At 41.8% G+C, this 14015-nt stretch overlaps 1 protein-coding gene across 8 annotated transcripts in view; it reads right to left on the bottom strand.

The window, feature by feature from the left end:
• The window catches only part of GARRE1 (granule associated Rac and RHOG effector 1), a 59721-nt gene that overhangs the window by 6284 nt on the left and 39422 nt on the right, over positions 1-14015 (bottom strand). For 7 of the 8 annotated variants that reach the window (XM_021536702.4, XM_021536703.4, XM_085589424.1 and 4 more), the window contains 8 exons: positions 12930-13070; positions 12552-12647; positions 12252-12413; positions 11144-11302; positions 6587-6684; positions 5073-5198; positions 3624-4603; positions 198-363 (listed from right to left, as the gene is read on the bottom strand). In XM_021536702.4, the coding sequence (XP_021392377.2) occupies positions 198-363; positions 3624-4603; positions 5073-5198; positions 6587-6684; positions 11144-11302; positions 12252-12413; positions 12552-12647; positions 12930-13070 (1928 nt within the window). The remainder of the gene's footprint in view (positions 1-197; positions 364-3623; positions 4604-5072; positions 5199-6586; positions 6685-11143; positions 11303-12251; positions 12414-12551; positions 12648-12929; positions 13071-14015) is intronic. The other variant, XM_085589427.1, reaches the window with a different exon arrangement.

The following is a 14015-nucleotide window of genomic DNA, read 5'->3' as shown; positions in this document are numbered from 1 at the left end:
CTAAGGATGACATCAAGCATGTCAGTGCCTTGGGGTCAGCAAAGCAGGCAGGGTCACAATGCTCACTCTTAACAGTGAACTGCAGCTTTCACAGATGCATCAGCAACTGAAAAAACAACCAGTATTCCCACCTTGTGCCAGGTGTGGGAGCAAAATAAAGTTACACAATAAACCATGCAGCCTGTCCAGTCTCTTACCCCTCTGTGAAATACTCGGGAAAGGGCCAGGTTTTATGAGGATCATCGGGAAGAGGCCAGTTGCCACGCGCGGTGCTGGGACGACGGACGTGCTGTGCTTGCCTCTTCTGTTGCATAGCCTGGTTCACCCCAGCAACATAGCGGGCAAACTCGGGATCGGAGCCAACTGAGCGGAAGAAAGCAACAAGTCCATTGCTGACACCCGGCTATTTCTGCTGCACTTGCCGTGCTTTAGCTTTGACCATACCCCACAACAAAGTCATTCCGCCCTGATGATAAATGGCAGCCTGCAGTGGATAGGTCTTCATGGAGCAGTGAAGAACACTGAAGAGGAAGTGTTTTACAAAGATGGGATACGCAGCATCCATGGTGCATAATAATTATCACATGGAAGTACACCTGCCCCTTGCATTCCATCAGGGAAATTGTGTTTGTGCTATGATCATGTCTATGCTGAAAGGTATCAGTCCATTCCATCAGTATCAGCAGACACTGATGGAATGGACACTGTACATTTATCCACACATGTGAAAAAGAGTAGAACAGTTACTGTGGTTGGTACCAGAGTACAGCATGATTTCCAGCTATGTTGTGATCCTGCTTGGATCATACTAGAACACGGAGCACCAGAACTGCCTCCTTCCTATAAGGATGAGACAATTTTGAAAATATTCTGATTCTGACTACAAAATATTTCAGAATAAGAATTATATTTACAGAAAAAAGCAGTTATTTAAAAATTCTTCCATTCTCAACATGCTTTTTGTGTCCCAGGCATCCAATAAGAAATAAGCATGGTCTTGAGCAGACACAGCAAAAGCCTTAATCCAAAAGTGTTTCAAATGCTCCATTGATTAGAGCAAGCAATTGCGGTATTCAAAAGACTGCTGATAATGAGTCACTAACTGAGTTCCACAGCTTCTCTTTCCTTTGCTTTTGTTTCCTCCCTGAGAAAAAAACTTGGCAATCTGACTGGATTTATGGAAAATGTCTAGACTATATGCACAGTAATTGCAGTGGGGAAGTACTGAGCTGCTGGTTTGCCAGTCTCAGTTGGAGATTGAGTGGAGACTGAAGAACATCCAACAATCACGCACAGCTCCAAAGCAGAAATCACTTTCATCTGACAGCTCCCTACATTCCCTGCATTTGGAAGATACATTTCTTGTTCTCATTTGACACATCCAGAAAAGACCTCCACAATGTTTTGCTGAATGCAAATTAAACAGGCAGTGAAGAAAACGTACTTTCTCTGCCTCCTTTATTAAGCAAGGGCTATCTGAGAGCTGTCTAGGAATAAAACATCCCCACCAGAGCTTGTTCTTCCTCTGAAATATCTTTATGTCTATTTAAGATGAGGCTGGAAGCCAGGCAGTCCCTCAGATCTAAGATTAGAGTCTAGATGGATTCTGAAGGACATCCAGACTTTTTTTACCTATGGACAAACAGCATTAAGTTCTAAAGTGCTGGTATATTCAAAATAGAAGCTTGTGTTAATTTTTACTTCACTGAAAACATCAGGTGAACAGTTTTTCATCAGATAGTCTTTTACTCCAAAAGACTGGTGTTACCAAATTCCTTCTGTTAGTTCTTATTGCAACATTCCTTCATCAGGTTCTTAGTGATGACTAAAGTACTACAAAATACATTGTTGGGACTAGTTAGGCCTTCAACATGAAAAACAATAAATTTCAATTTTATAAATTCTTAATCAGCAGTTTTTCATCTGAAAAGAGACATCATTTTCAGACTCTAAAACTATTTATCAAAAAAGTAATGTGGTTTGTTTCAAATGACAAATGTACAGTCCTAGGAAACTCTGGAAATGAAAAACAGTTTTCTGTTTTACAAATTTTTGTATGACACTAAAGCTTAACATGAAAATTTCTACACCATACCTCAACCTGGCAAGTTCTATGAAGAAAAATTCTTTCTAGTGGAAAAGCATTCAGTTGGAAGGAGTTTTGCTTGGTTTTGGTTTTTTAAAAACCAGATCTGTGAAAAATACTGTCTACTTATTACTAAAACTGTAGAAGCGGGTATCGTAATCCACTGAGCATCATTTATGGAACATGAGTAAGTCACATTTTCCAAGTACCACTTTCTACATCCTTGGCATTCATCAAATGGAATAAAACTATTTGTTTTATGTAGAGCAAAAGGAAAACACTATAGAAATATAATGGATTCAAAATGCAGAGAATATCAGTCATTTGCATACCAGCTTTCTTTTCCCTACACACACACAGACTTAGTGCTTGCTGAGAATAATTTTGTCCTTCCTTAGAGGCTGTGATAATCCTTAAGTCTATACCCTAAGTATGTTTAAGCAAGATGATGCTAATTCAGACTTACAGTTATTAAGCAAGAATACGGTGGCTATTTTTGCCATAGAAACTACACTAATTAATCAACTAAGTTGACAAAATAACTATCATAATTATGAGTCAAAGGAGCTGGTTTGAGACGCCTACACATTGCAAACACAGACAAGTGCAGATGAGCGCGGGAAACTGAGCCCTGCTTTGATAAAAGGTTTCCCTGTTCTCTGCTCCTCCCTCCAGGCAGTTGCCATAAATGCACACTACAACACTCCCGCAGCTGTGTTCCAGGCCAACAGAAGTTACATTTACAAGGTAGCAGCTGTGTAAGTTGTTCTTAAATACTACCATCAGAATCACACAATCACAGAATATTCTGAGTTGGAAGAGACCCACAAGGATCACCAAGTCCAGCTCTCAAGCCAATGACCCACATGGGGATTCATCTCTTAGACTCCATGGTCAATTTCTTGGTTTGTAGCTATTTGTTTATGACTCTAGAATTTTATCTCAATTCATCTATATTTACAATTTATTGGTGGTCCAAACACGTGGCAAACCTCATGACACTTGCTCTTAAGTCTCTAATCCTTTGACATCCAAATTTTTGATTGCAGAAACAGCTGTGGAACAGGAACCAGTATGACTCCCAGGGAACTGGGGAGCAATGGAGGGAGAATGGGGAATATGGGAAAGATGCAACCCGGCTGTATCTCCAGGTTACTGCTAAGAGCAGGAAGAATAATTCTGTGGAGAGGGAACGTGCCTGAGTTTGATTTTAAACAGTTTTACAAACTACATATAGGAACATAATCTGTAAGTATCTTTTCAGTACTCTGCTGTGCTCCATATAGGAAAGGTCAGACTACTACAACTGGAAAAAGAAACAAGGAATTGGTTCCCATTCTTGCTTATGAATGAGACTTTTAAGATCACCTTCTGTTAAAAAAGCAAATAAGCACATACAGAAATTTCCTGCTTGCCCTGGTCAGCACCCTTACATCCCTTGGGCAGCACGTGAAATGACATTATTGCCAGTAATATCTCACAGTATTCTTTTACAAAGGACCCTTTAAAAAAGCATAATAAAGGAAAAGACACACACCTGCAGGGTCAAAAGGCAGGATTTCTCCCAACATCCCAAACACTCCATCAGTTTGGTCACGATTTGGCCATGTGTTGTTTCTAGGTCCTTGTGGTTTCTGTCCTAACATCTCTGCCATCATATTGTCCATATAGCTGCTCACAAGACCCAAGCTGTACAAATCAGAGCTTAAATCTGAAAAACCAGGATTGTTCCACTGATTTATATGAGACAATCCAGCTCCAACAGCCGGAGCTTGCTGCTGTGAGGAATTACTGAGCCATTTGGCAGGTACACGTTGCTGTGGTCCAATAGGTTGAAGCAAGTGTTGGTAATACTGCATTTGCTGCTTTTGGGACTGCTGCTGGGACAAGCCTTGCTGAGGAGGATGCAGTGGGGTGTGAGACACAGACTGCGGCTGCTGTTGAACTGCTCCTGACTTTTGTTCTGTTGCTGTAGAGGATGCAACAGAGTTCCTTCTTTTCACCATCGGAGAAGTCTGCTGGGATTTGCCCATGTTAAAACCAGACAAGAAATCTATAACATCTTGCATTTCTTGGTCAGTTGGTAAATTCATACCTTTGTCATCCTTGCCATCATCTGGTTTGAAGAAGCTGTCCCGTCTTTCCACTAGAAACCCATTGACGAGCTGGTTATTTGTGCTCTGCACCGGCTGCAGGGCCTCTGCGCTCCGAGGGAAGTTCCCAATGTTCAGGAGGTTCTGCAACCGTGCGTCCATGTTAGTGGGCATTTTAGCTTTCTCCTCTGAGCTGGAACTTATGAAGACGTTTTTGGAAGGTGTATTGGGGATTGAGTAACTTCCTGTGTTACTTGTACTAGTGCAGGAAGTTTTTTTTGTAAACCGTGAAGTCAATTTTGAGAATGTCTTTTGCAGACCCCCTGAAGATTTGCTCCCATTCCCCGATGGCATGTCAACTTGGCTCCCAAATTCTGAGATTTCACGCTGTAACTGGATCTGAATACAAGGCAAAGCTTGCTCTCTGCATCAATAAAAAAACATGTATATCAAACCACCTAATACATAACTGAGTTTGTACTTTGGGGGAAAACGTGTATTTCGATAGTAGCTCAAGAAAGAAACAACAGCAAAGACTGCCAAGTGTACCAGCTACTTCTTATGGTAACAAAGCAAATTATTCCTCATATTTGCAATACTTTCAACTCTTTGAATTTTAGTTGTGCTTCGAGACCAAATGGAGACCAATTTCATATAAATAAAGTATTTTTGTAAGAGAGAAGCAAATACTTTTTAACCCTTGGACATGCTGTTGGTTTGGTTGTAAACAGTCTCCTGTATCTCTGGATGTACCCAGAAGGTATCTGTGGGGATTAACAGTGTCTCACTCTCAGTTTGACTCCTGTTTTCCCCTTCTGATGAGCTGGCACTATCAAATCCCTCAGCACAGATTATTCAATGACAGCTTAGTTTGAACTAGAAAAGAGATATACCTTCCTTCCTTCCACCTGTGTGTATCAAACACAGCAGTATACAGCACATCTACCAGCCCCAAAGTCTTCTCCGGATCCAGACTCCTCTGTAGCAAAGACATTGTTGCTGGATCTTCTTTCAGACACCTGTCATCATTATGTTTCAATTAGGAATCAAAATACTCATTTTTTTACATTAAACAATTCTACCATATCAATCAGAACACAGAAGGCCAATAGCTGCACTCCTGCAGAACGACATGGGAATGCCTAGGGGTTCCTGGGCTGCAGCCTGAGCTCTGCCTGCTGTGGAACACAGAGCTAACCTAACTGCGAGGTTCAGCAGTGCACCGTACTGAGACGGTCACTGACAAGAGCTCTTCAGCAGGCACAGTTCAGGCACAGCAGCGACGGACACAGAAACACAACAGCCATTTCTGGAACAGGGCAAGAGCCTGACACAACCCAGCACATGCCGAGCCTGAGCCCGGCAGGGTCCTGGCAGAGTTCCGCACGTCCAGCAGCGGCGGCTGTGCCGAGCCGGGAGCGCGGGGCTCGGGACGGGCTGCGCCAGCAGGCGGCGCTGCCCCGGCAGCGAGCCGCGGGCAGGGGGCACATCCCGAGCAGCGGGACGCACGGACTGACACACTGACACACAGACACACAGTGACACACAGACACACAGACACACACAGTGACACACAGACACACACAGTGACACACAGACACACACAGTGACACACAGTGACACACAGACACTGACACACACACTCTCACACACACTCTCGTTCCTTCTTCCCCTCCCCGCGGGACACTCCTTCCTTCCTTCCCCCGGGCAGCAGCACCAGGACACACATCATACATGCATGCATACATGCATTCCTTTTTTCCTTTCTCTCCTCTCCCAGGACACAGCACCGGGACTCTCCTCCCTCTGGGCATCCCGCCAGCACCACTAGGAACAGGCTGCCTCTGTAAGGAGTCAAGTGAATGAAATGTGTTGTACTGAAATTCCTAACACTGACTCCTTCCGAGTTAGAAACAAGTGCTGCCATTGCTCCCTGTTCCCCCTCTTTGAACGGGAAAAATTCCTCACAAACTGCAGATCAACCATTCTCTACCAGGCAGTCACCTAATCTGGTAGAAACAGCATCTCTCGGAGCCCAGAGGTCCCCAGTTCGTGACAGCACCTAAAGAACAGCCCAGTGAAGAAAGAGCAAAGGCTCTCACATTAACTCAGCTGATTCTTGGCCTTTCTGAGCTACAGCTGGGACCTGCCAGGGCGGAGCACAACAGGAGTACTGGTAGGTTATTATTTCTGAAACCTTATCTTTTATCATCAAGCTTTTACATTTTCTGCAAGTCTCAGTGCCCCAGCACTGCCTCTCTTGCCTTACGTCCTACAGAGGAATGGAGGTGTTCAACCAGTACAGACAGAGATGCACATAATTGTGCACGTTCTCTCTTCCATTTGTACTGCAACAGTTTTCCCCACACACTTCAGTCACAATCTACAACACAGTATTTTTATTTACCATGTTGATGGAACTTGCACCACAATTCTTGATCCTTCTAAACTTATCTGAGGAGCATAGGCTTCTTTATTTTCAATCTGTGCAGTGTCCACAACCACCTAGGAAATAAAATAAAAGAGAAAAAAATTTTAAGGATTAGTTATTTTATCACCCCTGTAATTAAACTCCAATAATCTCCCCTCCCAGTCATGCTACAGATATAAAAAACCCAAAATAAAACCAAACCAACTCACTAAATCATTGCAAATTTATTTTAATATAAAATTAGTTTAGTACAGAAACCTGTATTTCAAGGACTTAGTAATTCTCAGTTACATCCTGTAGTAATGCATCACTATGCCATTACCAGCTGCTCTGCCTTCCTGTTGGTGGTTCTCAGTGGCTCCACACAACAGGCCTCATTTTTGACAAGTTCAGCACAGTCTTTAAGAGCTCCCAAACACCTACTCAGAAAAATGTTTTAAATAATTTCACTGTAGTGCGTGGTATAATATAGACAAGTAATATCCAGCCAGAAACCCTTCAAAATTCCTAACATAAATCCCCCCTTTCAAGGTTATAAAAATCCACACCAGCATTTCTCTATTCTACCTAATGAAACTGTACAAATATTAATTCCTAATTAAATAAAGAGAAGGCACTGTTCAGTTTGTTGGACTCTGAGCCACCTGTAAGATGTCATGAAGACATATGGAAGAGGAAAGTATTGAAAACCAACCCTGTGTCATGAACCTTTCTTTTCAGACAACTTTTCAGAAAAGGAATGGATTCACTTCAGCTTCATTTAGCCTTTAATTTACTGATAGTAATTTCCATATTTGGTTCAGGCTTTCTGTTGTTATCCAGTCTGCGTGGGTTGGCCTTTTTGATAATTTCCATAATTTCCTATTTTGGTCATGCTGAAACAGCAGCTTTTTGGCAGCAGTCAGCAGTCCTTGCTTCAGTGACTAACAGATTGGCTGTGTCATTTATCCTTGAAATGACAAAAGTCCTCAGGTATAAATAAGCCTCAAGAGACATTATTGACTTTGTTGCCATCACCTAACCTACCACTGGTCCTGCTTCTAACTGGTTGTCTGTTACTGGGTATGAAAAAATGTGAAACATAAATGCTGAGTTTCTTCTCTCTCAATTTAACAAAACCATCAAATAACACTTAAACATAATTATTTCCCACCTTTAAAATATTTTAGCATAAGGCCTTCTTTTTCCTTCAGTCAACTCTAAGCATTTGCCCAGGATTATTAAATTTTAAACACATCTAAGCATGGTGACAAAAGGCCACACTATCACCCACCCCTGAAAATACCTCTCATTTTGTAACAGGACAATTCCAGCAGTCCTTTCTTGGTGTTTGTATATTTTCATTTTATTTAATTTGGTAATCTGCAATTCAGCCCTATTGCAGGGGTAATTTATAACTGTGATAACAGTTAATAGCTGTTAACAGATAACTCCTTATAACTGTGAGAAGGAGAACTAACTCAGAAGTGATTGTTTTCAACCCCCAAGAAAAATACAGTCTGCACCTCAGACCTGAAGTCAGAGGTTAAAAACTCTGATTTGTGCAGGCCTGTGTCTAGTTCTGTTTGTGGTGCATGGTTGGTGCCCATGGTCCAGGCTTTGGGGTGCTCCTCCCCCAGGACAAATCTTCATTTCTTCTCTTTGGAAAAAGCTTTACATTTCTCAGCATCTGTCAGAGTCAGGACATCTGGGATTTAAACTTTACTAGGGGATGTAGGTGCTCCTGCAATGCATGTTGGTGTTTGCTATGGGAAGATCTACTAGCATGAAAAAAAGAGTTTTATCTGTTAACCTCTTTGCATGAGGCCAATTGGAAGTTTTATTTCCACTCATTCACTGAATTCAGCCATTTGAATGTACATCATTTTTATTCAAACATGCAGATTTCATCAGTTGACCCAAATCTCAAAATGCAATTCTTATTATACACATGCTAAGGTAAGAACTGAAAATCAGCACTTCAGATTATTGATGTTAAAAATCTACAGCCCAAAATAACCAAGGAAACTAAATCACAACTCACTGTGCTTTCCACACCTAATGTGCCTTGTTTCTTAAAAGGCACAAGGACACAAGATAGGTTAAAACCAGTGAGACTGTCAAGTAATGTTTTTTCCAATTGGGCATTTAAGATACAGATCCATACACAATGATGAATGAATGCAGACAGCCCACTATCTAAAAGCAGTACACCAAAGCCTACGTAATACTGTGCCATGATTCATTTATCTGCCTTCTTCACAAAATAAACCGAAAATAAACACATCCTCCCTCCCCGCCTGGTGGTGCTTAGAGAACAGCTTCCTGTACCTCAGACATCCATTGTTCTTGTTTCACAGGTGCTTCCTCTCTCCCTTCCACCCAAAGAACTCTTTAAAGACCCAAATTACAATTTCTTGTCACTGCATGAAGCTACATACAAGGATGTTGTAAAAAAAAGATGGCACACAGTTTATAAAGAAAAACCTCAACCCTCATCCCCTTCTAAACTGTAACAAATCAAAGTGAGAATGAAGGAGAGCAGGCTTGCAGGTCTTCTGTCGTGTGCACAGCTCATTACGTGTCTTTGAAGAGTGAAGCCTGCTACTTTAACAACCTGAGGTTCATGCAAAAATCTTTGGGGACATTCCGGACTCAACACAAGTGAAACTCCATAGCACTGTCATTTGGAAGAATATGTAAGCAAGTTTTATGGTGCCACTCTCCAAAAGTGATGACAAACCTGAAGAATGTCAGTGCTTCAATTAGCAGCAGGTCTAACTCGTTATGTCTAGACTGAGGGAGAGCACATTTCCAGGTTCCTGAGTCCAAATGTGCCTTGTGCCACTCCTCAAACCCCCTCGGGCAGGCCTTGGGTGTGCACAGCACTGAAACCCCCTGGAAAGGAAATGGTGGAAGGTGCAGCATCCTCCCAGGCACTCCCCATCCAGACTCTCAGGAGCCACAGCTGCTCCTGGATTACAGCACACTCACAGGGCTGCTGAGCATCTCCTTCCTCCTTGGCCTCATTTCCTGTCCCTCGCTGCTGACTCCCAGCATCCTACCACCAACTGTGGCACCTGAAGACACAATCCCATTTAACCCTATCCTTTTTCCAGTCCTCCCTGCATTTACTAGTATTTGATACATGTTTTCTTTCAAAACACCTAAGTAGAAATTAGATAAATCCTACTATTCCACAGTTTCTCAGTCCCTGCAAAAACACCACCTTCTCACACCTCCCTGTAAAACTTCTCAGACAAAGACTACCATCTCCTGCCCTTCAACCCCTGTATCTCAGGAAGTAAGGATTGACAGCAGGAGCACTGCTGCTGACAGTGATGGTCTGCACCTTTGATTTTAGGCTGCCATTATATGAATAGTCAGTTGAATTCCAGTGTAATTTCAACCTACTTCTCTAACAGGTATTTAATATTAAGGGACTATCTAAGATCTGGTATCTAGTATCAAAGGGATCCTAAAGTAGAAATATGTGGCAAATTCATCATTTCTAATTTATCATTCAACATTACTGGAAAACCTTTTAAAAGTATCAAAAGCACATGGTTTAATTTGCTAGGATGGAAGGTCTAGGTCACCTAACCAGTTGTGTGACTTGTCTGAAAAACAGAGCTAAAAATATGCAGCTATTTGGGTCCTTTAATCACAAATTAATTACAAAGCCCTCACGGTCCCCCCATCACCTTGAACAAGGAATCAACAATGAACAAGCAAGAAGCAATTAACTCACTGCAGGTTAAAGACAATTCAAAGAATACTTGACAAAACTATCATGAGCTACAGTGTACCTTTATCCTTGCATTTCCTTCCTATGTTGAAGGTGCAGCCTTTTCCCCTACCCACAGGAGTCCAAAAAACCTACATGTCATGTACAAACACTTCAGAAAGTGCAGCAATTGCAGTAATTAGTCATGGGAGCACAAACGCATTTTCTTATCAGAGTAAGTTCCAAGCATCTATTTGTACCAGCTGCTTAGATACTGTAAATTCCACTGCTTTTCTTCCCCTCAAGAACATATATGTCAAAGCAAGGCATTTAATTCTTCTGTCCTCTGTTGGAGATGTCAGGTAGCATTGCCTGGTGCAGAGACTTGCTGGTTTATGCTGGGCAGTAAACTCAGCTTCCAGTCAAAGCAGGGACAAAATGAAAAAATGGCAGGTTTTGAAGCTAACTTGAGAGGGGGTAGATGTGTGTTTAGGTCTGTTTAGTTCTTTTTAACATGGTCATCTATGGATTTGAAAATATTTCTATTTCTCTATGAAGTAGAAGTTTCATTTCTTGTGTCCTCTCTTGAAACAGAGACCAGGAAGCACCTGGTGCATTCTTCTGTTCCTGTCAACTACGAACACCACCTACAGACCCCCACTGTACAAGGACACACTTTGCTCAGAAATCAAGTTAACTGCAGCACTCAAAATAAAGCAACACAGAATAAGACACTGCAAATTAATTTCTAAACTCCAAAATAGCTAGCTTCTCTTCAGGGTGTTTACATAAACTTTGTTTTCCTGAGACTATTGGTAGTCACCTACCAGTCCAGCCTGGCCAAACAACAGCTGCACAGCAGTTTTGCAAGCTCCTCTCCACGTGGAAGGGCAGACCTGGTTCAGCACTTCAGTCACGGGAGAGTCGTCCCGGGGTGTGAGTCCATTATGGCATCCAGCTTCCTTGATCAACTGCAGCATTGTGTGCTGGAAAAAGAATAAACACTCTGTCCTACACAACACATGATTCACAAATGGCACCACCAATGCTTCCAGATGGATTTGTCATTGTTCTATGTGCTTTTCAAACAGCTATGTCTGCAACCTCTCACCAGTCTTATATAATTAGTAGAGTTCCACTGCAGAACAGAAATATGGAATATTGTCTCTGCTGTTTGGAACACAATACTGCTCCAAAATCATAAACAATATTTCTGCTTATACTCTTGCAAACCAGTTTAATCAAAACTACAAAAAGCATTGCAAAGACAACAGAAAAGCAGCATTTTGAACAACTTATTATTTCAACTCTTTCAGGAGCAAGGAACTGGGTTTATCTAAAAAAAAGTCAAAGTGCTGATTAAAATTGCCCAAATTACTTCTGAATGGACATATTTTCCATTTGTTTATACTGAAAATACAATTAACTTCTCCATAATTTAACATTCTTTTTTAAAAATTGGTTCCAGTTTGTAAGATGACATCAAAAGGAACTTTGTTAAAAAGTATTTTTTCAAGTACTCCTCTTAGTACCAGGCTGGGCTGGCTTATTTGTGCACTTAAGAAGATGAAGGCTCTCATATGCACCACTGACTGGGGAATCTGTAAGGGCTCACTTTTCTCTGTACTTCTTCATAGCTAGCACATCTCTTCTCACAAAGTTCACAGATTCACTGCATCCTAGATCTCTATGCCTGTTATGCCTGTGCCTCTTGTATTTGACCAAAATTGCTCACGTTGTCAAAATGTTATCACAAACAGACACAGCTCTACAATATTATCAACATTGTGTAACCACAGCAAGCCAGGCTGAAAAAAAAAGCACTTTTGAACACAGGTTTGGCATGGAACTTCTGTTACTGTTGTTCTCTACATTTTAATGAATTCTACTTTTCTCCTTCCATCTTTACTTCTGTGGTTAATTAGGAGTCATTACCGTTTTCAGCTTCAGGTTTTCTGCTGCAGACTCATTGAAGGAGATTCCTTTCAGAAAATGGGATCCGATCTGGACAGGGACAGTGGGCAGCTCACACTGAATGGGCTGAGGTGGAGTCTGTCTCCTTCCTGTTTGCTGAGCTTCAGCTTCACTGCAACAGCCCTGAAGTACAGAAGAACAGATCAAACAGAAGAAATTAAGACATTAGAAAATCCTAAAATGGGTCCAAATGTTTGTGTATTTTAAGTACCCTTTTCAAGGTGAAGGGGGATGAAAGAGAGCAGGTTTAGCAGATCCTACCTGAAGACTTGCTTCAATTGCTTTTGGGTTCAAGTGGAAGCCAGCCTTCATCGCATATTCACAATGACCCAAGCTCTCCAGAGCCACTTTGTAAGCCTGACATTAAACAAAAAGTTGAGATAGCACGGGTGTATCACCAAGGAAGCAAGCACACAGTCACTGTGTCTGGGTACAGCCAGGGACTGGTACAAAGATTTACCCCACCCAGTTCTATGGCATACACACTTTTATCATATACGACTCCAAAGCTGTAATTCCCAAATACCTCTGGGCTGCCCATGGCACGCAATTGTGCAGGAACACACTCCTTCCCTATTTCACTCCTTGACCCACTGACTGTACTACATGCACATGAAAGCAGCAGACTTGAAAAACCACCTGCAAAGCACTGTCAATTTTCATGTTTAGCTCTTTGAGCTGATGTTCAGGGATGGCCACGCTCTGTGAGCAGAAAAGCTGCTGAACTTCAATTCCTGCCAAACATCCATCACAGCCTCTTTCTCGCAGTCGAGATGTGGCCTGTAATGTACAATAAAAATCCAGGGTGAGGAGGGTCAGCATTAAATTAGGTCAGGCTTAATTAAATTTCAAAAAAGAGTAAAAAAAGCCCACTGACTTTAAAAACTTCTACAGGAGATGAGAAGCAGCACCTGGGGGAAAGGACCTGGAGGAGACTTTATTATTACTTACTCAACTGCTACTGCTGCTTTGGAAGCAGAACTGTGACGTTAGCTGTACAGCACACGGGTGCTGGCAAGCACTTGGGTTCAGCATTGTTTGCTGTTACTATTTCAGCTCCCTGTCAGGACCAGGGATCCTGTTACACAGCCCACACCATGGCTGTGGTTACCTGAGGACGGACTCATAACTCCAACATAAACAGAAAATATCTTAAATCATGTCTACGAGCACTCCTGTGCTCATAGGATAATACACTTCATAAAGTTGGGGGTGATTACTGTGGTGCAATTTGAGAAGTGCCACACAATAGTAAAACCAACTTAGCACAGCAAGAAAATAGCTTTGTGTAATATGATTTTGAAAAACAAGAAATAAGCCAAATATCTACTTTTAGCTATAAAATCCTACATCATTGAGCAGGGTAAAGCAAATAGATGTGAGTTATTTTCCAGTCTAGGAAAGTGTCTTGCTCTAAAGCAGGATGTCCAAACTGGAGACTACAGCCAATGGACAGAGGCCCACCTCACAGACAGAATTACTGCAGTTCCCAAAGTAAACCTTAAAGAGCAAAGCCAGTTTTGAGCTACTGACAAAGTATCACCTTAAACTTCACTCTGAAGCAACAGTTCTCCTGCCAGAGAGGCTGATTTTATAGGAAAACAGTGGATTGCCTTCCACTCCAAAGAAAAAAATTGGCAAATATTTCAGTATTTCACATGCCACTTCTATCAGAATTATTTACATTAGTCTATCTACAGTTATGAGAGAAATTTTATTTATTTA

Source organism: Lonchura striata, chromosome 11 (assembly GCF_050655825.1).
Source record: "Lonchura striata isolate lonStrDom1 chromosome 11, ASM5065582v1, whole genome shotgun sequence".
NCBI lineage: Eukaryota > Metazoa > Chordata > Aves > Passeriformes > Estrildidae > Lonchura > Lonchura striata.
This window is presented reverse-complemented; position numbering and strand designations above follow the sequence as displayed.